The sequence below is a fragment of the Petromyzon marinus genome, chromosome 25, assembly GCF_048934315.1.
Source record: "Petromyzon marinus isolate PM22_M1 ecotype Great Lakes invasive population chromosome 25, UKy_Petmar_22M1.pri1.0, whole genome shotgun sequence".
In the NCBI taxonomy this organism is placed as follows: Eukaryota; Metazoa; Chordata; class Hyperoartia; order Petromyzontiformes; family Petromyzontidae; genus Petromyzon; species Petromyzon marinus.
Window position 1 is genome coordinate 11,166,330 of NC_133691.1, and position 25,572 is coordinate 11,191,901.

The 25,572-nt window shown below is 53.2% G+C and overlaps 1 protein-coding gene across 1 annotated transcript in view; it reads right to left on the minus strand.

Annotated features, from left to right (window-relative positions):
• Positions 1–7,183: 7,183 nt before the first annotated feature.
• Positions 7,184–25,572, minus strand: part of LOC116945788 (cadherin-13-like) — an 81,834-nt gene continuing 63,445 nt past the window's right edge. Inside the window, exons 9-11 of the mRNA XM_076069727.1 lie at positions 13,138–13,283; positions 11,892–12,119; positions 7,184–11,019 (exon numbers count right to left, since the gene is read on the minus strand). Coding sequence (XP_075925842.1) covers positions 10,598–11,019; positions 11,892–12,119; positions 13,138–13,283 — 796 coding nt within the window. The 3' untranslated portion in view covers positions 7,184–10,597. The remainder of the gene's footprint in view (positions 11,020–11,891; positions 12,120–13,137; positions 13,284–25,572) is intronic.

Below are 25,572 nucleotides of genomic sequence, written 5' to 3' on the forward strand. Positions count from 1 at the left end.
CCTCGCTTGGTGTGCAGGAGGTCGTGGGTTTGATCCCGACCCGGACGCCTGCTGCTGCTGTATATTTGGAGTTTGCGTGTCTCTCTCTCCCTGTGCTCGCGTGGATTTTCCTCTGGTTTTTCCCTCCACATTTAGAATCAACATCACCAAGCGTTTAGAGTATTTGGCTGCTTCTGTACATTTCCAAGTGATGATAAGCTACTCCTGTTGAGCTATCATTTGTGATAGCCAGGTCCACCAAATCCCTGCAGTTGTCTGCCTTGTTGTTTCCGAGAAAATGTGTTGCCACTAACTGGAAGGCTTTCCATGCCGTCTTTTCCTTACCACGCAATGCGCTGTCAAATGCATCATCTCGAAGAAGTTCACGAATCTGAGGACCAACAAAGACACCTTCCTTTCTTAGCGTCACTTAACTTTGGAAATTTTCCACGGAGGTACTTGAATACTGCTTGTGTTTTGTCCATGGCTTTGACAAAGTTCTTAATCATATCCAGCTTGATGTGTAAGGGTGGTAACAAAATCTTCCTTTATTCAACAAGTGGTTGATGCTGAACACTTTTCCTCCCAGGCTCCAACCACAGTCGGAGTGGCCAATCTATCTTGATGTAGTGGGAATCTCTCGTACGACTATCCCATTCGCAGATAAAACAGCAGCAGTACTTCATGTATCCAGTCTGCAGACCAAGCAAGAGAGGAACAACCTTCAAATCGCCACAAAGCTGCCACTGATGTTCGTCATAGTTTATGCACCTCAAAAGTTGTTTCATGTTGTCATGGGTTTCCTTCATATGGACTGCATGACCAACTGAAGTTGATGGCAAAACATTGCCATTATGCAGAAAAACAACTTTAAGACGCATCTTCGATGAATCAAAGAACAGTCTCCACTCATCTGGATCATAAACGATGTTGAGGGCTTGATTTGAAGTTTTCGTGACTGCAGGAATTACTCTTTGGTTCTTTCGGTAAAGTCACGTAGAAATAAAATAAATAAAATAATAGAGTACGACGTTTCAATTGCAACACAAGCAACCGTCATCAGGTATAACTACATTTGAGAAAGAGACAAAACACAGACACGGAGACACAGACACACAAGCAGAGAGAGACAACACAGAGACACAAAGAGAAACACACAACATAGACACACAGAGACCCAATGCCTCTGTGTCGAGGCCTTAAATAGAGAGAGGGGGAGCAGAGAGAGAGGGAGGGGGGGGGGTCTGCTGGGACAGCTGCTGGAGCAGAGAAATTAGCATGTCAATGAATCCACCCCGAAGCGACCGAGGGAAAGAAGATCGAATGGCCCTATGAGAGCCTTGCTAAGATTTGCTAAATTTTGTTTTCTCAAACTCTTTCTCTCTCTAAAATTTACCAGGCTCTCATAGGTCTCTGTGTGTCTATGCTGTGTGTCTCTCTCTGTGTGTCTGTGTTGCCTCTCTATGCTTGTGTGTCTGTCTCTGTGTCTTCGTGCCTGTGTTTTGTCTCTCTCTCAAATTGAGTTCTACCTGATGACGGTTGCTTGTGTTGCAATCGAAACGTCGTACTCTATTATTTTATTTATTTTATTTCTATGTGACTTTACCGAAAGAACCAAAGAGTAATCCCTGCAGTCACGAATGCTTCAAATCAAGTTTGAACCACCTCTGCGTGAAGGATGTAAGTTGTTTTCTCTCTCTCCAGGTGTCTGAGGATGCAAGTCTGTGTGTCTCTGTCAAATTTCACACTTAACTTCAAATTTAGAAATCTTTGGAGATCGTAATCAACCAGGCTATACGTTAACTGTGTGTTAGCCGACTCTCTGTGTTGCATTGCATTACATTTCCGAAAGATTTGTAAAATTTAGTTTTCTCAAACTATTTCTCTCTCTAAAATCTTAGCAAGGCTCTCATAGGGCCATTCGATCTTCTTTCCCTCGGTCGCTTCGGGGTGGATTCATTGACATGCTAATTTCTCTACTCCAGCAGCTGCCCCAGCAGACCCTCCCCCCCTCTCTCTCTATTTAAGGCCTCGACACAGAGGCATTGGGTCTCTGTGTGTCTATGTTGTGTGTGTCTCTCTCTGTGTGTCTGTGTTGTCTCTCTCCGCTTGTGTGTCTGTCTCTGTGTCTCCGTGCCTGTGTTTTGGCTCTTTCTCAAATGTAGTTCTACCTGATGACGGTTGCTTGTGTTGCAATCAAAACGTCGTATTATATTATTTTATTTATTTTATTTATACGTGACTTTGCCGAAAGAACCAAAGAGTGATGTTGAGAGCTGCCATCACACCATCGATCTTGTTGCAGGCTACAAGATCACCTTCCATGAAGAAGAATGGGACAAGATCCTTTTGACGGTCACGGAACATGGAAACCCTAACATCACCTGCCAGGAGATTCCACTGCTGCAGTCTGGAGCCCAACAGCTCTGCTTTACTCTTGGGAAGTTCCAAAACCCTGACAAGGTCTTTCAGTTCACCTTGTGTTATGAGGTGTGGTTCAGAGGAGGAGGATGGGAAAAATGTGACCTTGATGATTCAGGACCAGAAGTTTCTTCCTCTTCATTGTCTGATTCAAGTGAGAATGATTCTGGTGCATCAGGAACCGGCAGTCCTTCTCCGTGGGGTGCTGGATGTATAGTTAATGGAATGTTTGGATTATGCACAGTCAACTTTTTCTTCTTTGACACACCTTTCCCAACTGGAGACGACATACAGAAGTAACAATTGCTGATGTACTCTTTGGTTCTTTAGGTAAAGTCACGTAGGTATAAAATAAAATAAATCACGACGTTTCGGGCGCAACACAAGCGTCCATCATCAGGTGGAAATGACGGACGCTTGTGTTGCGCCCGAAACGTCGTGATTTATTTTATTTTATACCTACGTGACTTTACCGAAAGAACCAAAGAGTATGGATTCCTGCAGTCACGAAAGCTTCAAATCAAGATTACTGATATGATATGTTGACTCTCTCTCCAAATCATTGGCACTGCAAAAAGCATAGATTTCCGTTTCCTGTTCAACCACTGGTGAAGATTGGTTGCACAAGTGTTGCAGCATATGTGTGAGGCCCATATCTTGTCCTGATCTCCAATTTTGCAGCCAAAATAAAGGTGATAGGCTTTCTTAACGAGTGTTTATACTGCGCTTTTGTGATGCAAACAACAACAACTGCCATTCGCCACTAAGTGGCGGTGACGTCACCACGATGCTTGTGCCAGGCAATGTGCACCTTGAGGCCACGTGAAGTGTTGAACGCCCGTTGGCAGGTCATGGGGCAGACCCAGATGCCACGGGTCGACTGACTGAGACGACTTGCTGATGCACCACCTGTACCCCCTACTGTGCCAACTTGCTGTGCTTTAGCCACCCGGCACTCCGCTCGTTGTTGTGAGCGTCGCTCCATTGTTGTTCGAGGGCGACTGCCTCCAACTGCCCAGTAGCGCCCTTCATGAGCCTCCTCCACAGTGGCCGATCTTGACACCGCTGGTACCAGTCATCGGCAAGTCCACTGAGCTCCACATCCTCCTGTACCACATCACTCCATCTCTGCTCTAGCCTGTGCCGGGCCTGTTTTGCCCCCTCGATCCGGCCGAACAAAAGCTGTTTAGGCATGCGGTGGCTGAGCATGCGGGCTACATGACCCAGCCAATGCAGCCTTGCCTGCTGGAGGAGCTCACCGATGGGATTTTGTCCAGATCTTTCAAGGATTTGTGAGCTCCTCACAAGATCCAGCCTGGTTAAACCCAGGATGGATCGTAGGCATGCCAGCCTAAACGTTTCTAACCGGCGAAGATGTTCCGTTAGGGGGGGTCCACGTTTCGCAAGCGTAGAGAAGGGAGGGAATGACTGTGGCCGAGAAGACCTGAAGTTTCGTGTGGAGCGGGAGACCAGGTAGCTTCCACACAGCATAACGCAACCGATGAAAAGATAATGCCGCTCGACTGATTCGGAGTGAGACCTCCGCTGTTAAACCGGAGCCGGTCATGAGCACGCTGCCAAGGTATGGGAAACTCTCCACTCTCTCCACAACTGCCCCATCACCATTTGGGAGTTGTGGGGGTGTAGTGTCCGATGGTACAAAATACCCAGGCAGGTGCTTCGTTTTGGTTGGGGTTGATGGTAAGGCCCCACCTCTTGGTGGCAAGCTCCAGGTTCAGCAGCTGCACCTTCTACTCCTCCTCTGAGTGAGCAGCAATTACCAGATCATCGGCATACATAATGTGGTTGAGCAATAGAGAGCCATCCCTTGACTGCACCCGGGCATCGATCAGCCTCCCATTGTATCAGTATCAGATGGCAATTCTTCTGGCACAGCTATTGAAGGCTTCATGAACTACGTGGTCAAAATAGATGTTAAATAATGTAGGAACCAGATGACATCCCTGTCGCATCCCAAGTGTACAGGGAATGGCTCTGACTCCCAGCAACATAGTTTTACCCGGGCCCGATCACCATCATGAAGGTCCTTAATGATCGTGAGCAGAGGGTCAGGGACTCTGAAAGCACGAAGAACAACCCAGAACCCAGGCCTACTGATGGTATCATAGGCCTTGACCAGGTCAATAAAGCAGAGATGTAGGTCTTTTTGGAATTCCCTACACCTCTGCTGTAGCAGACAGACAGGAAATATGACATCTGTGCAGGACCGCCCTTTCCTGAAACCGCATTGGGGCTCCACAAGCCTCTCCTCAGCGTGCCAAACAAGGCGGTGTTGAATAATCTTTGCTAGGACCTTTCCCGGCACACTGAGGAGTGAGATGCCCCTGTAATCTTTACAGTCTGTGCGGTCCCCCTTCTTAAAGAGGGGGACCACCAGGGCATCCTTCCAATCCTGCGGAACCCGTCCAGTGGTCCAGACTGTTGTTATGATGTAATGTAGGACAGTCTGTGTGATGCAAAGGTCACTTCACCACAAACATAGCAGAATTTACCTGCTTTGTTCACACAAGTACGAGGCATCTCTGCTCACTTTGGCTGAACAGAAATGTATCCCTTTACAAAATGAAACACTGACAAATAAGAGAGAACGACACTGTATGATTTATAGAGCTGATATAGGTCAATTTGTTCAGCAGAGTGATGTAAGCCTAGTCATGATTGCAGCATCCATGGCTTCTGGGTGCAATTCATATCATGTATGATGCAATACCAGGTTAAGATTGCATCATTCATTGTTTTGCTCAAAAAGGAAGTACTGTCCAAACCCCGTCAAATATATATTTTAGTAATTTCTCGTTTAAATTGAGATCCCTTCCTTTAATAACTCACTTTTCCTCCGCCATTCCCATGTCAAGGGTCGCACATACTGACCCAGAAGCATACACTTTAAACGAGAGCCAATCAACAATTTTAAGCTTCATTTTCATTCTTAGTGACCAAGAAAAGGTAAAGTTGGACTACATTTATTTCGGAAGCATTTTGCCTGTAGACGATTATAATCGTCACTGGTGTTGCCCGTGAACGGGAATCAAACCAGTGTCGCCAGGTTCGTAGCGCAGCGCGCTAACCGCTGCACTACCACTTCCCACACACACACACACGTGCATTTGCATGCACACATGCATGCAAACGTACACGTATATTCAAAAGATAAATATTCCCTGTATAGCCTTAAAAGTCTGTCGGTGAAAGTGCTGTGGGGGGGGGGGCAGGGGGGCAGCACCGCCCCCGGCCGCCTTTATCTCCCCACTGCTGATATTTACACACCGCACCAGATACTCAATTTAAATATTAGTCGACCTAGGGGATGCCTACAACCAGTTCAGATATTTCATCAACCGATGTTGGCCGTGAGCGGGGATTTCAGAACTCGGGAGCACTGGGTTTGTAGCTCAGTGCTCTGACCGCTGCACCGCCGCTCCTCCGTACACTGAGTTTCATCATCAGAATCGCTATTTTTCTTGGAGAAATCCGATAGGCTCAGAAGCTCTTTTTCACGGATGTCCAGCACAGGTAAAGTTCCTTCTGCTCTGCTGCTCCGCTGGCCGTGTGAACGCCCTACCCGGTGTTGCTCGTGAGTCAAAGTGGCGTGGTTGAGACCCCCACGTCTCAACACCCATTCATTCTCTCGCTCTAGATTCATTTGTTATGAATTCGAGTCTATATGTCGAGCAAAGCCTGCACTCTGCTGATAAGGCACCGCGTGTCGAAACCGGACCCAAGAGATTTGCTCACCTTGCAACATTGCTGCGGTAAAATGATGTGATATAAGGAAACAGTGTGGTAAATTATTACATTATCAGCCATGATCAATCCACTGCTGGATGAAAGCCTCCCCATGTCGTCCCCCCATTCGTCACGTATGCAGCAATCCACCAAAGACAAAGATCCCCCGTACAACCTTCAACAGACTGTCGGGGCAAGTGCTGTTGGCGAGTAGCACCCATGACGGCCAGCATGGCACACGACGAGGGGGTGGGTGGCCCACACTATGCCCGGCCGCCTTTGTATCCGAACCAGGCACTCATTTTGAGGTCGAGTCGACCTAGGGGACACCTTCGCACGTGCGCTCTGCTGTTACTGTTCCCAACATCCGCAGCGGTGGTGAACATGAGGTAAGGGTGAGACCGCTTGCGGTTCTGTAACGGGGGGTGGGAATGGCACGTAAGTAAATTATTTCTTCCGCCTCGGAAAGTAACGACCACCACGGAAATGAACACGGTGCCAATTTTGGGCCATGAAGCTCACCTGGTGAATTTGGTGACTGCTGCGGCAGTGGTGCACGAGGGCGCGCGCAATAATGTGTCAAGACGATTCGGCGGTGTTATTTTTGAAATAATTAATTGTAAATATATCTCATTATCTCCTTCCGTTTTCGGGCAGTGTTGCAACTCACGCGTTGTTGTGTGTGTACGCGTGGTTGTATGGAGAGCGGTGGTGTAGCGGTTAGCGTGCTGCTCTATTGGGCCTCCTCTAGGTGGGCTCAGCCTCAAATTAGTGCCTGGTGCCGTGTGTAAACATTGCCACCAAGGAAACAAAGGCGGCCGGGCGTGGTAAGAGCCATCCACTCCATTCGCGTGCCGTGCCGGCCTTCATAGGTGCCACTCGCTAACAGCACTTGCCCCAACAGTCTGTTAAGGCTACACGGAGGGGGGGGGGGAATCTTCGTCCTCGTTGTGCATCGTTGCTCGGATCTCTAAGAGGGTGCGTGTGGACTGGGGATGAATCCGTGGCGCGGTGAGCAGGAGGAGGAAGCTGCGAGTGGCCGCGAGGAAATCTCTTTATTCGCCGACTCACAGCAGCAGCTTCGACTCACAGCAGCTCCTCCGACTCACAACTCCTGCGACTCACAACAGCTCCGACTCACAGCAGCAGCTTCGACTCACAGCTCCTTCGACTCACAGCTCCTCCGACTCACAGCTCCTCCGACTCACAGCAGCTCCGACTCACAGCTCCTCCCACTCACAGTCTCCCCTCCCCGCGCACGCACATCGCGGCCGCCGTCAGTGGGGAGCGTCCTCGTCCTTCCGGCATCCCTTGTGGAACTCCCACAAACATTTCACCATCAAGCCCGTTGGTGGGGAGATAACAGCGGCGATGGGCAGGCGTACACAAACACAGACAACAAACGAAATTCGTTGGCGAGACACCGTGATATATAGAGGATTACAGAGCTTGGGCAATTGGTGGTCGCTGTGCCTGTTCACCGCCTGGCTGCTGCCTTCTCGCTTGTCTGTCAAAGTTTTTGCCAAGTCGCCCTCTCCGCCCCCCCCCCCTCTCTGTCTTTGGAAGTGAATATTGTGCAGCGTGTTATACATGGATATTAGTCTTCTTATTAAGACACAACCACTTGCTGATCTCGTCAAGGAGCATAAACCATCACGCGAATTCCGGTCATCTTCCCAGCAGCAACAGCGGCATTTGGCTACTAGCTACTAGCCGTCGAACAAAGACTGCGGTCACCGCATCGTTCTCGATGCGCTTCTGTGGCCGTCTGGAACGCTCTTCCTTCCGATATTCGGAAGCCACTGGGAGCTGTGCACTTTTAAACCATCTGGATTGAAAACTAATTTCTTTAGAACTGCGCTATTGTCGGTGACATCCACGCATCCAGCAGCGCGTTACAACAGGCGTGACTGCTGATGAGGCCCAAAAGGCTGAAACCGGTCCAGAGTTATTTTTTTGGTCGGTTCAACAAAATGCTGCTTGGTGGTGTTTGGCGCATGGGTTATTTATGTCTGGGGAGACAGAACGGGGTTTCCGCCGATGTTAACCTTCTCCACATCATAGAGATGAATAAAATTCACCCCGCCGTTAAGACGGCCCATTGCCCGAAACCTCGCCAATTTTGTACGTTCCTCCATCGGCCGGTGCTGTTTTGACGAACGCGTTGGGTATTCCCCTGCGGTTCGGCCTCCTTTCAACTGGCACTCGGTGCAGAATGGCCTACCGAGCTGCGAGCCACTGCGACACGCAGAGGCACAGATGATGATGATCATGGGCGAGATCAAAAGAGAGACGCAGCGAGAGATGGAGATAAGAGCTGTGGACCGGAGGTTAAAATTTGCCGAGTTGTGAGATGAACAAGCGAGACGGGAGCGATGTCGATTAAAGTACATATTTCGTGGGACATTCCACAGTATGGGAGAGAAGCGTGAACTCTCTAAGGACGGAGAGAGAGAGAAATTCCTCGGGGAATTATATCGCACTTGGGGCGAAGGTTCGATCTCGGAACTCCTCGATGGAATTCCGCTCTCCGCACCGCGCGACGTTCCTCTTGTCCCGGTGGGGACCATTCCCGCAACGCGTGATCACTCGGGAAATTCAACGCGCAGTCCAGAGTGTGCGTCAGCTCCTCGTCGATCGAACCTTCGCCCCAAGCGCGATAGAATTCCCGGAGGAATATATATATGTCTCTCTCTCCGTCCTTCGAGAGTTCACGCTTCTTTCCAATACTGTGGAGTGTTCCACGAAATCTGTACTTGTTATCGACATCGCTCCCGTCTCTCTTGTTCATCTCACAGCTCCTCGTCGAGGAGCTGACGCGCACACACGGGCGGGTGTGGCGTGCACCGGGGCCGTCCCCCGGTGGACTTTGAAACCTTGTTACAATTGAACAATTACAACAGCAGCACCCCCCCCCCTCCCGTTTTTCTCAAACCACTGCTGGATGAAGGCCTCCCCACGCCGCGTGGTGCACGGTGGGAGTTGTTAGACCATACTTCCCCGCGATAGTCCAGTGCGCAATGGTGAAGGTGGCCGGGGAGAGACAGTCTTGGTGCTGGTTTAGGTAGAGCTCGTTGCCTCGCTCACATTTGTCATTGTTGGCCTGGGTAATGAACTCGTATCGCAGGGTTCGTAGCACAGCGTACGCCAACCACTGTGCCACTGCTCTCCCAAACTGCGTATTATTCACTCATCAGAAAAAATATATATTGTTGTACTGCACGTCTATGCCACATCGCCTCTACTCCCCGACTTCACCGACTTTCATTGACCAGCGCGGTGAAGTATGGTCAAATGACCCCTCCCCAACCCGCACGACGTAGCAGGGGGCGCCCTTATCCAGCAGTGGAGTAACAAAGTGGGAGGGGGGTGGGGGGTGGGGAGAGGTGCGATACGAAGACAAAGATCCCCCGTGTAGCCTTTAACAGACTGTTGGGGGGGCAAGTGCTGTTAGCGAGCACATTTGAAAGCCGGCACGGTACGCATGGGGGTGGGTGGCCAACACCACGCCCGGCCGCCTTTGTCTCCCTAGTGCTGATGTTTACACACTCGAGCTAGCGGAGGCCAAGGACGGTTTAAATTATTCGCTAGTTATTGGTCTTGAGAAGGAATCGAACTCGGGTGGCCGGGTTCGTCGCACAACGCGCTAAGCACTGCACCACCGCTCCCCGCCAGTACATAGGGACGCTATGGTGGCGAAATGTTAACTACATCACCTGGTATACAGAAAGTCGTGGGTTCGATCCCGATCCTGACGCCTGCTGCTGTATATTTGGAGTTTGCGTGCCTCTCTCCCCGTGGTCGCGTGGATTTTCTCCAGGCTCGCAGGTCTTTCCCTCCGCGTGCGTTTAAGAGTATTTGGCTGCTTTAGATTTCCACGCGATAAGCCACTTTGTTTGCGTTGTCATTTATGGCCAGGGTCGCTTCTGAAGCAGAGCTACGCAGCTCAGTGGGCCTTAGCTGTAAAGTAAAATAGTTAAATAGCTTGAGAGTGTTTTCTTTTAATATCACGTAGGACAGCTCAGAGCACGAGACACAGCGGTGTGCTGCACCAAACTGCCCCCCTAGAGCCAGCACGTGTAGCTACGGTGCGACTGCAGCACCACTCGAGCACGGCAGGCTAGCAGTGGAGACAGGCGAGACCACGTGTGTGTGTGTGTGCACCTCGCCTGGCACAAGCGCCGTGGTGACGTCGGCACCACTTTGGTGGTACACGGCTTTCTGTTGTTCGCCGCTGCTGCCGTTGTTGTTGCATGTGGTGACGCGTGCGGGGTGCGTGTGCTCTCTAAACAACACTTGCCCCGACAGTCTGTCGAAGGCCATACGGGGGATCTTTGTTTTGGGGTTCCGTGTTGTGTCGGTGCGTCAGTGGCGACACGTGGACTGGCCGTGTCCGCGGCGACGCACGCACGCTGCGTGTCACCACGAGCACGCCACGCGCGCCCGCTGCCTACACGATGCGTGGCGTGTTCGTGGCATGTTCACGGCGGTGGTGGTGGGGGGGGGGGGTGATGGTGGGTTGTGGGGGGGGGGGCAGCGGGTTGGGGAAATGGGGGGGGGGCACCACATGCACAGGGGGAGCCAGAGACTCCCTCGCCCCCCCCCCCCCTAGAGGAAGGCGAGCAGCGTGGACGCCGCGGCGATGAGGAGGGCGGCGAGAAGCCCGCAGCCTCCGGGGGCCGCGAGCAAGAGGAGGAGGGAGGACCCCGCCCCGCTGCAGTCGGGCTCCAAGCCCGGGGGGCAGCTGCACACGGACGCCTGGAAGGCCACGTCGGCGTTCTGCGGGGGCACGCCCGAGTCGGAGACGCGCAGCTGGACGCGGTGCAAGGCCCAGGGGCAGCGGCCGCGTGAGCACCAGCTGAGCGTGCGTGCCTGTGGAGGGGGGGGGGGGTGACGAGATGTTACCTCCCTTGCCTGGGATTCAGGTCCCGACACCTGCTGTAGATTTGGAGTTTGCACGTCTCTCTTTCGCTCTCTCCGTGGTCGCGTGGATTGTTCTCCGGGTCCATTTAGATTCAACATGGCGCTTTTAGAGTGTATTTGGCTACTGATATCAATGTGTCCACGTGATGACAAGCGGCTTCGATGAGCTATCATTTGTGGCCAGGTCGTTCTGCAGGAGAGCTACAAAGCTCGGTGGGACTTACCTGATAAATAATAAATAATCACCCCCAAAAATATTTTTCGTCGTTTAAGTTCATCCACAGCGGATGTTTTTGTTGGGTTATACAGCCTAGATATAAACGCGCCCTTAAACCCAACACCCGCCACCCAGACACAGTTTAATTTCAGGTCGCTTATTCCGCTAAAAGGGGCCGTCAATAAATGACGTCACGCGATTTTGGACGATTTTTGACCCCCCCTCCCTTCGTCACAAGACGTCACAAAAAGTCAGACCCTCCCCCCCCCCTCAAATATGACGTCACAAAAAGCTAAAACATGCCTCAAATCGCTTTAAACTATTGTCATTGTAGTGCGTATTTAATGTAGCGCTGCACTCTGATGTTGTAGGAGAAAACATTCATTAAAAAGTCTATTTAATTAAGTAGAACGTGTCATCTATATTTATTTAAAGTTGCTCATTTTGATGTGACGTCACATTTCTCACCCCCCCCCCCCTCGTCACACATCGTCATAAATGTCTGCCCCCCCCCCTAGGTGCGTGACGTAATTTATGGACGTCCCCAAAGTTCTCACGCGTGGACCCCCCCGCCCCGCGCCCGAGGGCCGCCAGGGGCCGTTACCGTTGGCCCCGTCGAGCCTCCACGCGGCGGCCGAGGCCCCGCGCAGGGCGAAGGCGAAGGGGCCGCCGTTGGCTCCCGCGTCCCGGTCGGAGGCGCGCAGCAGCGCCACGGCGACGCCGCGGGCCTCCTGGCACACGCGGCCCTGCAGCGGGGACACCGTGGGAGCGTTGTCGTTGACGTCCGCGAGGGAGATGACCAGCGTGCTCGTGCCCGTGGCCGGGGGGTTCCCTGCGGTGGTTGTTGGGGAGGAGGAGGAGGAGGGGGGGTTAGGTAACAGGTCGATTCTGAGAAAACGAGCCATATAGCTACAGTGGGCCTTAACTGGTAATATAAAAATATATATAGTTTGAGATTTGAAGCTTTCGTGACTGCAAGGATTCGTGCTCTTTGGTTTTATTCGGTCAAGTCACATAGATAAAATAAAACAAAGTAAAATAAAATAATTAAATCACGACGTTTCGGAGGCAACACAAGCTTCCGTCTTCAGGTGGAATAGTCACAGCAAAAGATCTGTGTAGAGTACACAGCTCTGAGACGATCGGGTTTATATCCAGGTTAATGGGGGGGGGGGGGGGCAGAAATCAGAAAAGGGCGTGGGTGGGTGTGAGGACTGAGTCAAAAGTGGAAGGGTGTGGTGGACTACCACATGGTGGACTACCACAACCTCCACTTTTGTCTCAGCCTTCACACCCACTCACACCCCGTTTCTGACTTCTACCTCACCCCCCCCCCCCCGAATAAAACCAAAGAGTATATATAGTTTGGTACACACAAGATAAAGTGAGAGTGATTTATTTTTCAAAGTAATCTAATTATTTTGTGTCTGTGCCAGGCGAGGTGCACTTTGATGACGACGATGTCCTAGCTGCTGATACTAGATCTGCTGTTGCGGAAGATAACATTGCCCATGCTGTTTTTGCTGCTGATGCTACTGTTGCTGCTGTTCATGCTGATGATGCTGCTGCTGAGGATGCTGCTACTGCTGATGTTGTTGCTGATGATGCTACTGCTAATGATGGTGCTGCTGATGATGCTGTTGCTGATAATGCTGTTGCTGATGCTACTGCTGCTGCTGATGCTGCTACTGCTGCTGATGATAATGCTACTACTGCTGATATTGCTGCTGATGATAATGCTACTGCTGCTGATATTGCTGCTGATGATGATACTACTGCTGATGTTGCTGATGATGCTGCTGCTGATGCTGCTGCTGATGATGATGCTACTGTGGCTGATTGCTGCTCACCGTCGTCCGTGGCGAGGAAGGACGCCGTGTAGTACCGCCCATCCTGGACAAAGCTCGACTCCCGATCGAGCTTAGCGGCGGTTCGCACCTCGCCGGACACCGGGTCCACGCGCAGCCACTTGGCCGGATCGCTCAGGATGGAGAACCTGGGGGGAGGAGGGGTAGGGGGGAAGAGGGGTAGGAGGGCAGGAGGAGGTAGGGAGGGAGGAGGGGGGAGGAGGGGGCAGGGGGAGGAGGGGGGGAGGAGGGGGTAGGGGGGGAGGAGGGGGGGTAGGGGGGAGGGAGGGGGTAGGGGGGAGGAGGGGGCAGGGGGGGGAGGAGGGGTAGGGGGGGAGGAGGGGGTAGGGGGGGAGGAGGGGTAGGGGGGAGGAGGGGGTAGGGGGGAGGAGGAGGTAGGGGGGGAGGAGGGTTAGGGAGGAAGAGGGGTAGGGGGGGAGGAGGGGTAGGGGGAGGAGGGGGCAGGGGGAGGAGGGGGTAGGAGGGGAGGAGGGGGTAGGGGGGGAGGAGGGGGAAGGGGGGGAGGAGGGGGTAGGGGGGGAGGAGGGTGTAGGGGGGTACGAAGATCTAAGACGCCAGCAAACAGCACTGTCGATGAGGGAGTTAGGTTGTTGTGACCTGCAGTGTGGTGGAAGAGTAAGTGGGTGAGTGAGTGTGTTGTTGTGCCTTGCAGTGTGGTGGGAGAGTGAGTGGGTGAGTGAGTGAGTGTGTTGTTGTGCCTTGCAGTGTGATGGGAGAGTGAGTGGGTGAGTGAGTGAGTGTGTTGTTGTGCCTTGCAGTGTGGTGGGGAGAGTGAGTGGGTGAGTGAGTGAGTGTGTTGTTGTGACCTGCAGTGTGGTGGGAGAGTGCGTGGGTGAGTGAGTGAGTGTGTTGTTGTGCCTTGCAGTGTGATGAGTGAGTGGGTGAGTGAGTTGTTGTGACTTGCAGTGTGATGAGTAAGTGGGTGGGTAAGTGAGTGAGTGTGGGGTTAGCGCACTGCGCTATTAGCCCGGCGTCCCGGTTCGATTCCCGCTCACGGCCAACACCAGTGACGATTATCTGAACCGGTCCTGGGCCTTCCCTAGGTCGACCCACCCTCAAATGAGTACCTGGTGCGGTGTGTAAACATCGCCACTGGGGAGACAAAGGCGGTCGGGCGTGGTGCTGGCCACCCACCCCTTCGTGTACCGTTCCGGCCTTCATAGGTGCTCGCTAACAGCACTTGCCCCTACAGTCTGCTCAGGCTATACGGGTGATCTTTGTCTTTGTGTTGTTGAGACCTGCAGTGTGGTGGGTGAGTGAGTTTTGCCCTGTCCAGTGCAGTGAGGTCGGGATCACTGCACCTTGAACCTAGCCACCTGAGTTCGATTCCCAGCCGTGGGTAACTGACATCAGTGGCGATTTGTATAGGAACCGGTCCTGAGTCTCTCCCCCCCCCCCCCCCAGCGCCCCCACCCCCCCTCCACTCGACTTAACCATAGTCCACACACGACCATAATGGTGAAGTATGGTACACTAACCCTTATGGGGTACATGTGCATGCACAGCTAGTTTGTGGACCCACTGCTATGTGAGTGTCTCCCCACGCCGTGTGCGGGGGGTTCTTTGACCATACTTCACCACGCTGGTGAGTGCCAGTTGATAAAGGGAGGAGAGGGGGGGGATAATCACAGAACAACACCGGATGTTGCTATACCATGCAGACATTGACGAAGATTATCTTATTGGCATTTATCATCTCGGACAGCCTCGCTGAGTCTCAAGACACACATTTTTGTTGTTCCAGGAGGGCTCTGCCACATGAAGACGTTCATCTTAAACATGGCGAGCGTGAGCAGTCACCGTAAACGAGGCGATGACACCACGAGGTGTCGCACACGTGGGGGTCCCCCACCCCCCCCCACCCCCCGCAACAACCCACTTGCTGTACCTGCCATCATCTCCCGGCCACCTCGTCGACCAATTGGGGGGGGAGGGGGGTTCGGACGTCTCGCTCGCGTTGGGCGATCTCCGCGTGCGCCTCCAACCCCCTCCACCTCCAACCTCGTGGCGAGGTGGAGGAAGCTCCGACTGAATCAGATTGTGGGGGTGGGTTCCGTGCTGAGGGTGTTGCGTGACGTTGGGGGTATCGGGGGTTGGGGGGGGGTGTGAGGGGTGGTGTGCGTCTGGTCATCATTGCAGGCACGCGAACGCTGCTCGGAAGAGCACTACTTAGTGCCCCCCCCCCCCCCCCGCCGCGCTCAGCTGTCGTGGAGTCGCCCAACTTGTCGGGAGGACAGAAGGCAGCGCGGAGCATCTCACTCATCGTCTCCGAACTTTACTGCTGCTGCTGCTTCTGTCTCTTTAGCACCACCCCCCTCGTTACGATTTCACGAGAGGAGCGGGACAGGGCGGACCGGCAACAGTTGCATCCCCAGTGAAGGACATCAGAGGTCATCAGCAATGCCATTGCTTCCTGATCTCACCACAGCTCGCCATTGCTTCCTTCCGACTGACTGCGTCCCCAGATGTTGCACGCTCGACAGCCGACCTCTGAGCTCCCCTCTCACGAGTCTCATTAAAGACAAAGATGCCCCCCTATAGCCTCAACAGACCTTTTTGGGGCAAGCGCGAGCACCTATGAAGGCCGGCACGGTACACAAGGAGGTGGGTGGCTAGCACCACGCCCGGCCGCCTTTGTCTCCCTAATAATCTCATCACCACCATCACCAGCAGCATCTGGCTCCAGGCAATTCCCCGGATCGCCTACCTCTGGGTGCCACTCCAAACGCCCTTCTCGGTCACGTGACCCTCCTCCACCCTGCACCCGTGTCCCACCCATCACAACCCTCCTCCTCTGCACGATCACATGCTCGGCGCTTCGCTGCAACAATCTGTTCTGAACCTCCGAACCGCCAAGTCGCTAGCCCCATCTTGCCACAATATTCCCTCCCTCCCGCGCCCATGTCTCGACTGGAGGGGGCAGAGCCTTCGTCAGTTGTTGCTTTGTTAAAGACCGTGCTCATTATTATTATTAATAGCGTTACATGTGCACGCCCCCCCCCCCACCCACACTTAGCTATCCCTGTCTCTCTCCCTTCCGCTCTACCCCTCTCGCCCCCCCCCTCTCTCTCCACCTCTCTCTCTTTTTCCCTCTTCTCCCCTTTCGCTCCCTTCCTCTCTCCCTTCCCTCTCGCCGCTTCTCCATCCGCCTCTCTCTGCATCTCTCCCATGCCCCTCTCTCCCCACCGTGCTCTGGTGCCAGGTCCGTTTCTCCTCCCGTGAGACCCCAAATATAGGGGCCCTGCAGAAGGCGGTGTCCTCTTCACCAGCGGTCGCCTCTCCGCACGAGAGTAGCCGTATTGCGTCTAATCCACTGCTGGATGAGGGCCACGCCACGCTCATTGTTGGGGGGGGGGGGGTGTTTTGACCATACTTCACCTCCTGGGTCAGCGCGGGTTGTGCAGGCGGGTAACATCCCGTATGCGCGGGAGCGTAGAAATACAGTACAATTAATTGACTTTGCCGTGCTGCCCTCTTGCAGCCCACAACGTAATTCTGTAGCAGCCTATGGCACCTGTTATGCATGGCGGTCGTCCATCCAAGCCACCACTATCCAGGGCTACCACTCTGCTCAGTATTCGAGATCTGGGCCATGCATGCGTAGATCCATCCCTCACCCTCACCATCCCCACCCCACTCCTCACCATCCCCACCTCACCCCACCCCCTACCGCCACACCCCACCCAGCTGTACTCTCACCCACCCCTCACCCACCTCACCCGTCACCACACCCCCTCACTCACCCACCTCCACTCACCCCACCCCCTCACTCACCCACCTCTCCACTCACCCCACCCCCTCACTCACCCACCTCCACTCACCCCACCCACCTCTCCCCTCAATCGCCCAACACTCCCTCTGCGGTCTAAATCACAGTTTGATGCAAAACAGTCGATTCTTCATGATACATTCGCATGCAGTTGCATATGACTGGGATATCCTCGTTTCTCTGCAATATCGTACAAGAGTCGCCCGAAATGTGCTCAACCTGTTTGTAAGTTGTATGCATGTGTGCTGAACTTCTGTCGCGCGTACACGTCCGTAGCCAACCGTGCTCATTGGAGGTTGATTGTAATCGTGCTGTGATCGGTCTTGACAGGACCTGCACCAGCCGATTTGCGCTAGGGGGAATGTATCATGAGCACATCGATTTGTGCTTGCGCAACATTTTCGATTTCCCATGCTTCGATTTATATTTGCTTATAGTGCTGAAACTTTATTTTATTGGTTTTACTTTTGTCATTTCTCTGACACAGGTCACACTGTAAAATACAAATTTAACCATGAACTCATCACCCACTCATTCACTGACACACTCATCCACTCACTCATATACTCACTCACCCACTCACTCACTCACTCACCCACTCACTCCTTTACTCAGCCATTCATTAACTAAGTCACTCACTCACCCAATCTCTCACTGACCCACTCACTCACTGACCCATTAACTCAACGAGCCATTCACTCACCGACCACTCACTCAACGAACCACTCACTCACTAACCCACTCACTCACTGACCCACTAACTCACTGACCCACTCACTCACTGACCCACTCGTTTACTCACCGACCCACTCACTCACTGACCCACTCACTCACTGACGCACTCACTCACCGACCCACTCACTCAACGAGCCACTCACTCACTGACTCACTCACTCACTGAATCACTCACTCACTCACTGACTCACTCAATCACTGACTCACTCACTCACTGACTCACTCACTCACTCACTGAATCACTCACTCACTGACTCACTCACTCACTGACTCACTCACTCACTCACTGACCCACTCGTTTACTCACCACCCTTGCAAACCAGCCTCTGTCAAGGTCGTCTAGAGCAGACGTTCCCAATCTGTGCACCGCGGGGCCCTGGTGGTCTTCTACAAGGGGTCTGCTAGAACCAACTACCTGGATAGAACCAATCACCCAGCTAGAACCAACCACCTGGATAGAACCAACTACCTGGCTAGAACCAATCACCCAGCTATAACTAACCACCTGGCTAGAACCAACCACCTGGATAGAACCAATCACCCGGCTAGAACCAACCACCTGGCTAGAACAAACCACCTGGCTAGAATCAACCACCCGGCTAGAACTAACCACCTGGATAGAACCAACCACCCCGGCGAGAACCAACCACCGGGCAAGAACCAACCACCTGGCTAGAACCAACCACCTGGTTAGAACCAACGACCTGGCAATAACCAACCACCCGGCAAGAACCAACCACCCAGCTAGAACCAACCACCCGGCTAGAACCAATCACCTGGCTAGAACCAACCACCCAGCTAGATCCAACAACCCGGCTAGAACCAACCACCCCGGTTATGACCAACCACCCAGCCAGAACAAATCACCTGACTCGAACCAACCTCCTGGCTAGAACCAACCACCCGTCTAGAACCAACCACCTGGCTAGAACCAAACACCCGTATAGAACCAACCACCTGGCTAGAACCAATCACCCGGCAAGAACCAAACACCTGGCTAGAACCAATCACCTGGATGGAACCAATCACCTGGATAGAACCAATCACCTGGCTAGAACCAAACCTCCCGGCTAGAACCAACCACCCGGCTAGAACAAACCACCCGGAAAGAACCAATCACCCGGCTAGAACCAAAGAACCGGATAGAACCAACCACCCGGCTAGAACCAACTAGCCGGCTAGAACCAACCACCAAGCTAGAGCCAACCACCTGGCAAGAACCAACCACCTGGATAGAACCAACCACCCGGCTAGAACCAACCACCCTGACAAGAACCAACCACCCGGCTAGAACCAACAACCTGCCTGAACAAACCACCTGGCTAGAACCAACCACCCGGCTAGAACCAACCACCTGGCTATAACCAACCACCCGGCTAGAACCAACCACCCGGCTAGAACCAACCACCTGGCTAGAACCAAACACCTGGATAGAACCAACCACCCGGCTAGAACCAACCAACCGGCTAGAACCAACCAACTTGCTAGAACCAACCACCCCGGCTTGAACCACCACATGGATAGAACCAACGACCTGGCTAGAAACAATCAACCAGCTAGAACCAATCACCCGGCTAGAACCAACCACCCGGCTTGAACCAACCACCTGGCTAGAACCAATCACCTAACTAGAACCAATCACCTAGCTAGAACTAAACACCTGGCTAGAACCAACCAACTGTCCAGAACCAACCACCTGGCTAGAACCAACCACCTGGCTAGAACCAACCAACCGGCTAGAACCAACGACCTGGATAGAACCAACCACCTGGATAGAACCAACCAACTGGATAGAACCAACCACCCGGCTAGAACCAACCATGCGGCTAGAACCAACCACCTGTCTAGAACCAACCACCTGGCTATAACCAACCACCCGGAGAGAACCAACCACCCGGCTAGAACCAACCACCCGGCTAGAACCAACCACTCGGCTAGAACCAACCACCTGGCTAGAACCAACCACCCGGCTAGAACCAACCACCCGGCTAGAACCAACCACCTGGCAAAAACCAACCACCCGGCTAAAACCAACCGCCTAGAGAGAACCAACCACCTGGCTAGTACCAACCAGCTGGATAGAACCAACCAGCCGGCTAGAACCAACCACCCGGCTAGAACAACCAGCCGGCTAAAACCAACCACCCGGCTAGAACCAACCAGCCGGCAAGAACCAACCACCCGGATAGAAAAAGCCACCAGGCTAGAACAAACCACCCCGGCTAGAACCAACCACATTGATAGAACCAACCACCTGGCTAGAACCAACCACCCTGCTAGAACCAACCACCTGGCTATAACCAACTACCTGGATAGAACCAATCAACTGGATAGAACCAACCACAAGGCTAGATCCAACCACTCGGCTAGAACCAACCACCTGGCTATAACCAACCACCTCGATAGAACCAACCACCCGGCAAGAACCAACCACCTGGCTAGAAGCAACCACCCCGCTAGAACCAACCAGATGGATTGAACCAACCACCTGGCTAGAACCAACCACCCCGGCTAGAACCAACCACCTGGCTAGAACCAACCTCCCTTCTAGAACCAATCACCTGGCAAGAACCAATCACCTCGATAGAACCAATCACCTGGATAGAACCAACCACCCGGCTAGAACCAACCACCTGGCTAGAGCCAACCACCTCGATAGAACCAACCACCCGGCTAGAACCAACCACCTGGCTAGAACCAACCACCCCGGCTAGAAATAACCACATGGATCGAACCAACCACCCGGCTTGAACCAACCACCTAGATAGGACCAATCAAACTGGCTAGAATCAAACACCCGGCGAGAACCAACCACCTGGCTATAACCAACCACCTGGCTAGAACCAACCATCTGGATAGAACCAACCAAGTGGATAGAACCAACCACCCCGCTAGAACCAACCACCCGGATAGAACCAACCACCAGGCTAGAACCAACCACCTGGCTAGAACCAACCACCTGGCTTTAACCAAAAACCCGGACAGAACCAACCACTTGGCTAGAACCAACCACATGGCTAGAACCAACCACCTGGCTATAACCAACCACCTGGCTAGAACCAACCACCCGGCTAGAACCAACCACCGGGAAAGAACCAACCACCCGGTTAGAACCAACCACAAGGCTAGAACCAACCACCTGCATACAACCAACCAACCGGCTAGAACCAACCACCTGGCTAGAACCAACCACCCGGCTATAATCAATAACCCGGCTAGAACCAACCATCCGGCTGGAACCAAACACTTAGAGAGAACCAACCACCTGGCTAGTACCAACCACCTGGCTAGAACCAATAACCCAGATTGAACCAACCACCCGGCTACAATCAACCAAACGGCTAGAACCAACCACCCGGCTAGAACCAACCAGCCGGCTAGAACAAACCACCTGGATAGAACCAACCACCCGGATAGAACCAACCACCCCGGCTAAAACCAACCACATGGATAGAACCAACCACCTGACTAGAACCAACCACCTGGCTAGAACCAACCACCTGGTTAGAACCAACCACCTGGATAGAACCAACCACCCGGCTAGAACCTACCAGAACGCTAGATCCAACCACCCGGCTAGAACCAACCATTTGGCTAGAACCAACCACCTGACTAGAACCAACCACCCGGCTAGAACCAACCGGCCAGCAAGAACCAAACACCCGGCTAGAACCAACCACCTGGCTAAAAGCAACCACCCCGGCTAGAACCAACCACATGGATTGAACCAACCACCTGGCTAGAACCAACCACCTGGCTAGAACCAACCACCTGGATAGAACCAACCACCCGGAGAGAACCTAACACTTGGCTAGAACCAACCACCTGGATAGAACCAACCACCCGGCTTGAACCAACCACAAGGCTAGATCTAACCACCCGGCTAGAAACAACCACCTGGCTAGAACCAACCACGTGGCTATAACCAACCACCCAGAGAGAACCAACCACTTGGCTAGAACGAACCACCTGCATAGAACCAACCACCTGGCTAGAACCAACCACCTGGATAGAACCAACCACCCGGTTAGAACCAACCACAAGGCTAGAACCAACCACCCGGCTAGAACCAACCACCTGGCTAGAACAAACCACCCCGCTAGAACCAACCACCTGGCTATAACCAACCACCTGGATAGAACCAACCAACTGGATAGAACCAACCAACTGGATAGAACCTACCACAAGGCTAGATCCAACCACCCGGCTAGAACCAACCACCTGGCGATAACCAACCACCTGGCTAGAACCAACAACTTCGATAGAACCAACCACCCGGCTAGAACCAACCACCTGGCTAGCACCAACCACCCCGGCTAGAACCAACCACATGGATTGAACCAACCACCTGGCTAGAACCAACCACCCCGGCTAGAACCAACCACCGGGCTAGAAGCAACCACCTCGCTAGAACCAACCACCCGGCTAGAAGCAACCACCTGGCTAGAACCAACCACCTGGCAAGAACCAACCTCCCTTCTACAACCAATCACCTCGCAAGAACCAATCACCTCGATAGAACCAATCACCTGGATAGAACCAACCACCCGGCTAGAACCAACCACCCGGCTAGAACCAACCACCTCGATAGAACCAACCACCCGGCTAGAACCAACCACCTTGCTAGAACCAACCACCCCGGCTAGAACCAACCACAAGGATCGAACCAACCACCCGGCTTGAACCAACCACCTAGATAGAACCAATCACCTGGCTAGAACCAAACACCCGGCGAGAACCAACCACCTGGCTATAACCAACCACCTGGCTAGAACCAACCACCTGGATAGAACCAAACAACTGTATAGAACCACCCACCTGGCTAGAACCAACCACCCCGGCTAGAACCAACCACAAGGATCGAACCAACCACCCGGCTTGAACCAACCACCTAGATAGAACCGATCACCTGGCTAGAACCAAACACCCGGCGAGAACCAACCACCTGGCTATAACCAACCACCTGGCTAGAACCAACCACCTGGATAGAACCAACCAACTGTATAGAACCAACCACACGGCTAAAACCAACCACCCGGATAGAACCAACCACCTGGCTAGAATCAACCACCTGGCTAGAACCAACCACCTGGCTATAACCAAAAACCCGGAGAAAACCAACCATTTGGCTAGAACCAACCGCATGGCTAGAAACAACCACCTGGCTATAACCAACCACCTGGCTAGAACCAACCACCCGGCTAGAACCAACCACCTGGAAAGAACCAACCACCCGGTTAGAACCAATCACAAGGCAAGAACCAACCACCCGGCTAGATCCAACCACCTGGCTAGAACCAACCACCCGGCTAGAACCAACCACCTGCATACAACCAAACAACCGGATAGAACCAACCACCTGGCTAGAACCAACCACCCGGCTATAACCAATAACCCGGCTAGAACCAACCATCCGGCTAGAACCAACCACTTAGAGAGAACCAAAAACCCAGCTAGAACCAACCACCCGGCTACAACCAACCAGCCGGCTAGAACCAACCACCCGGCTAGAAACCAACCAGCCGGCTAGAACCAACCACCCGGATAGAACCAACCACCCGGCTAGAACCAACCAGCCAGCAAGAACCAACCACCCGGATAGAACCAACCACCTGGCTAGAACCAACCACCCCAGCTGGAACCAACCACATGGATTGAACCAACCACCTGGCTAGAACCAACCACCCGGAGATAACCTACCACTTGGCTAGAACCAACCACCTGGATAGAACCAACCACCCGGCTTGAACCAACCACAAGGCTAGATCTAACCACCCGGCTAGAACCATCCACCTGGCTAAAACCAACCACCTGGCTATAACCAACCACCCGGAGAGAACCAACAACTTGGCTAGAACCAACCACCTGCATAGAACCAACCACCCGGTTAGAACCAACCACAAAGCTAGAACCAACCACCAGGCTAGAACCAACCACCTGGCTAGAACCAACCAGCCGGCTAGAACCAACCATCCGGCTAGAACCAACCACCTAGAGAGAACCAACCACCTGGCTAGTACCAACCACCTGGCTAGCACCAATAACCCAGATAGAACCAACCAGCCGGCTAGAATCAACCAGCCGGCTAGAACCAACCACCCGGAAAGAACCAACCACCCGGATAGAACCAACCACCTGGCTAGAACCAACCACCCCGGCTAGAACCAACCACATGGATAGAACCAACCAGCTGGCTAGAACCAACCACCCGGCTATAACCAACCACCTGGATAGAACCAACCACCCGGCAAGAACCTACCACAAGGCTAGATCCAACCACCCGGCTAGAACCAAACACCCGGCGAGAACCGACCACCTGGATAGAACCAACCACCTGGCTAGAACCAACCACCTGGCTAGAACCAATCCCCTGGCTATAACCAAACACCTGGCTAGAACCCACCACCCGGCTAGAACCAACCCCCGGCTAGAACCAACCATCTGGCTAGAACCAACCACAAGGCTAGATCCAACCAACAGGCTAGAACCAACCACCTGGCTATAACCAATCACCTGCCTAGAACCTACCACAAGGCTAGATCCAACCACCCGGCTAGAACCAACCACCCGGCTAGAAGCAACCACCTAGCTAGAAACAACCACCCGGCTAGAACCAACCACTTGGCTAGAACCCACCAACCGGGTAGAACCAACCCCCTGGCTAGAACCAACCACCCGGCTAGAACCAACCACCCGACTAGAACCAATCCCCTGGCTAGAACCAAACAACTGGCTAGAACCAACCACCCGGCTAGAACCAACCACCTGCATACAACCAACCACCCGGATAGAACCAACCACCTGGCTAGAACCAACCACCCGGCTATAACCAATAACCCGGCTAGAACCAACCACCCGGCTATAACCAATAACCCGGCTAGAACCAACCATCCGGCTAGAACCAACCACCTAGAGAGAACCAACCACCTGGCTAGTAGCCAACCACCTGGCTAGAACCAATAACCCAGCTAGAACCAACCAGCCGGTTAGTACCAACCACCCGGCTAGAAGCAACCAGCCGGCTAGAACCAACCAGCTGGCTAGAACCAACCACCCGGATAGAAGCAACCACTTGGATAGAACCAACCACCCCGGCTAGAACCAACCACATGGATAGAACCAACCACCCGGCTAGAACCAACTACCTGGCTAGAACCAACCACCTGGCTATAACCAACCACCAGGATAGAACCAACCACCCGGCTAAAACCTACCACAAGGCTAGATCCAACCACCCGGCTAGAACCAACCACCCGGCTAGAACCAAACACCCGGCTAGAACCAATCACCCGGCAAGAACCAACCATCTGGATAGAACCAACCACCCGGCTAGAACCGACCACCTGGATAGAACCAACAACCTGGCTAGAACCAACCACCTGGCTAGAACCAATCCCCTGGCTAGAAACAAACACCCGGCTAGAACCCACCACCCGGCTAGAACCAACCACCCGGCTGGAATCAACCACCTGGCTAGAACCCACCACCCGGCTAGAACCAACCACCTGGCTAGAACCAACCACCTGGCTAGAACCAACCACCCGGCTAGAACCAACCACCTAGCTTGAACCCACCACCCGGCTAGAACCAACCACCCGGCTAGAACCAATCACCTGGCTAGAACCAACCACCTAGCTAAAACCAACCAAATGGCTAAAACCAACCTCCCGGCGAGAACCAATCACCTGGCTAAAACCAACCACTCGGCTATAACCAATCACCTGGCTGGAACCAACTACCCGGCTAGAACCAACCACCCCGGTTAGAAACAACCACATGGAAAGAACCAACCACCTGGCTAGAACCAATCACCCAGCTAGAACCAACCACCTGGCTAGATCCAACCACCCGGCTAGAACCAACCACCCGGATCGAACCAACCACCTGGCTAGAACGAATCACCCGGCTAGAAC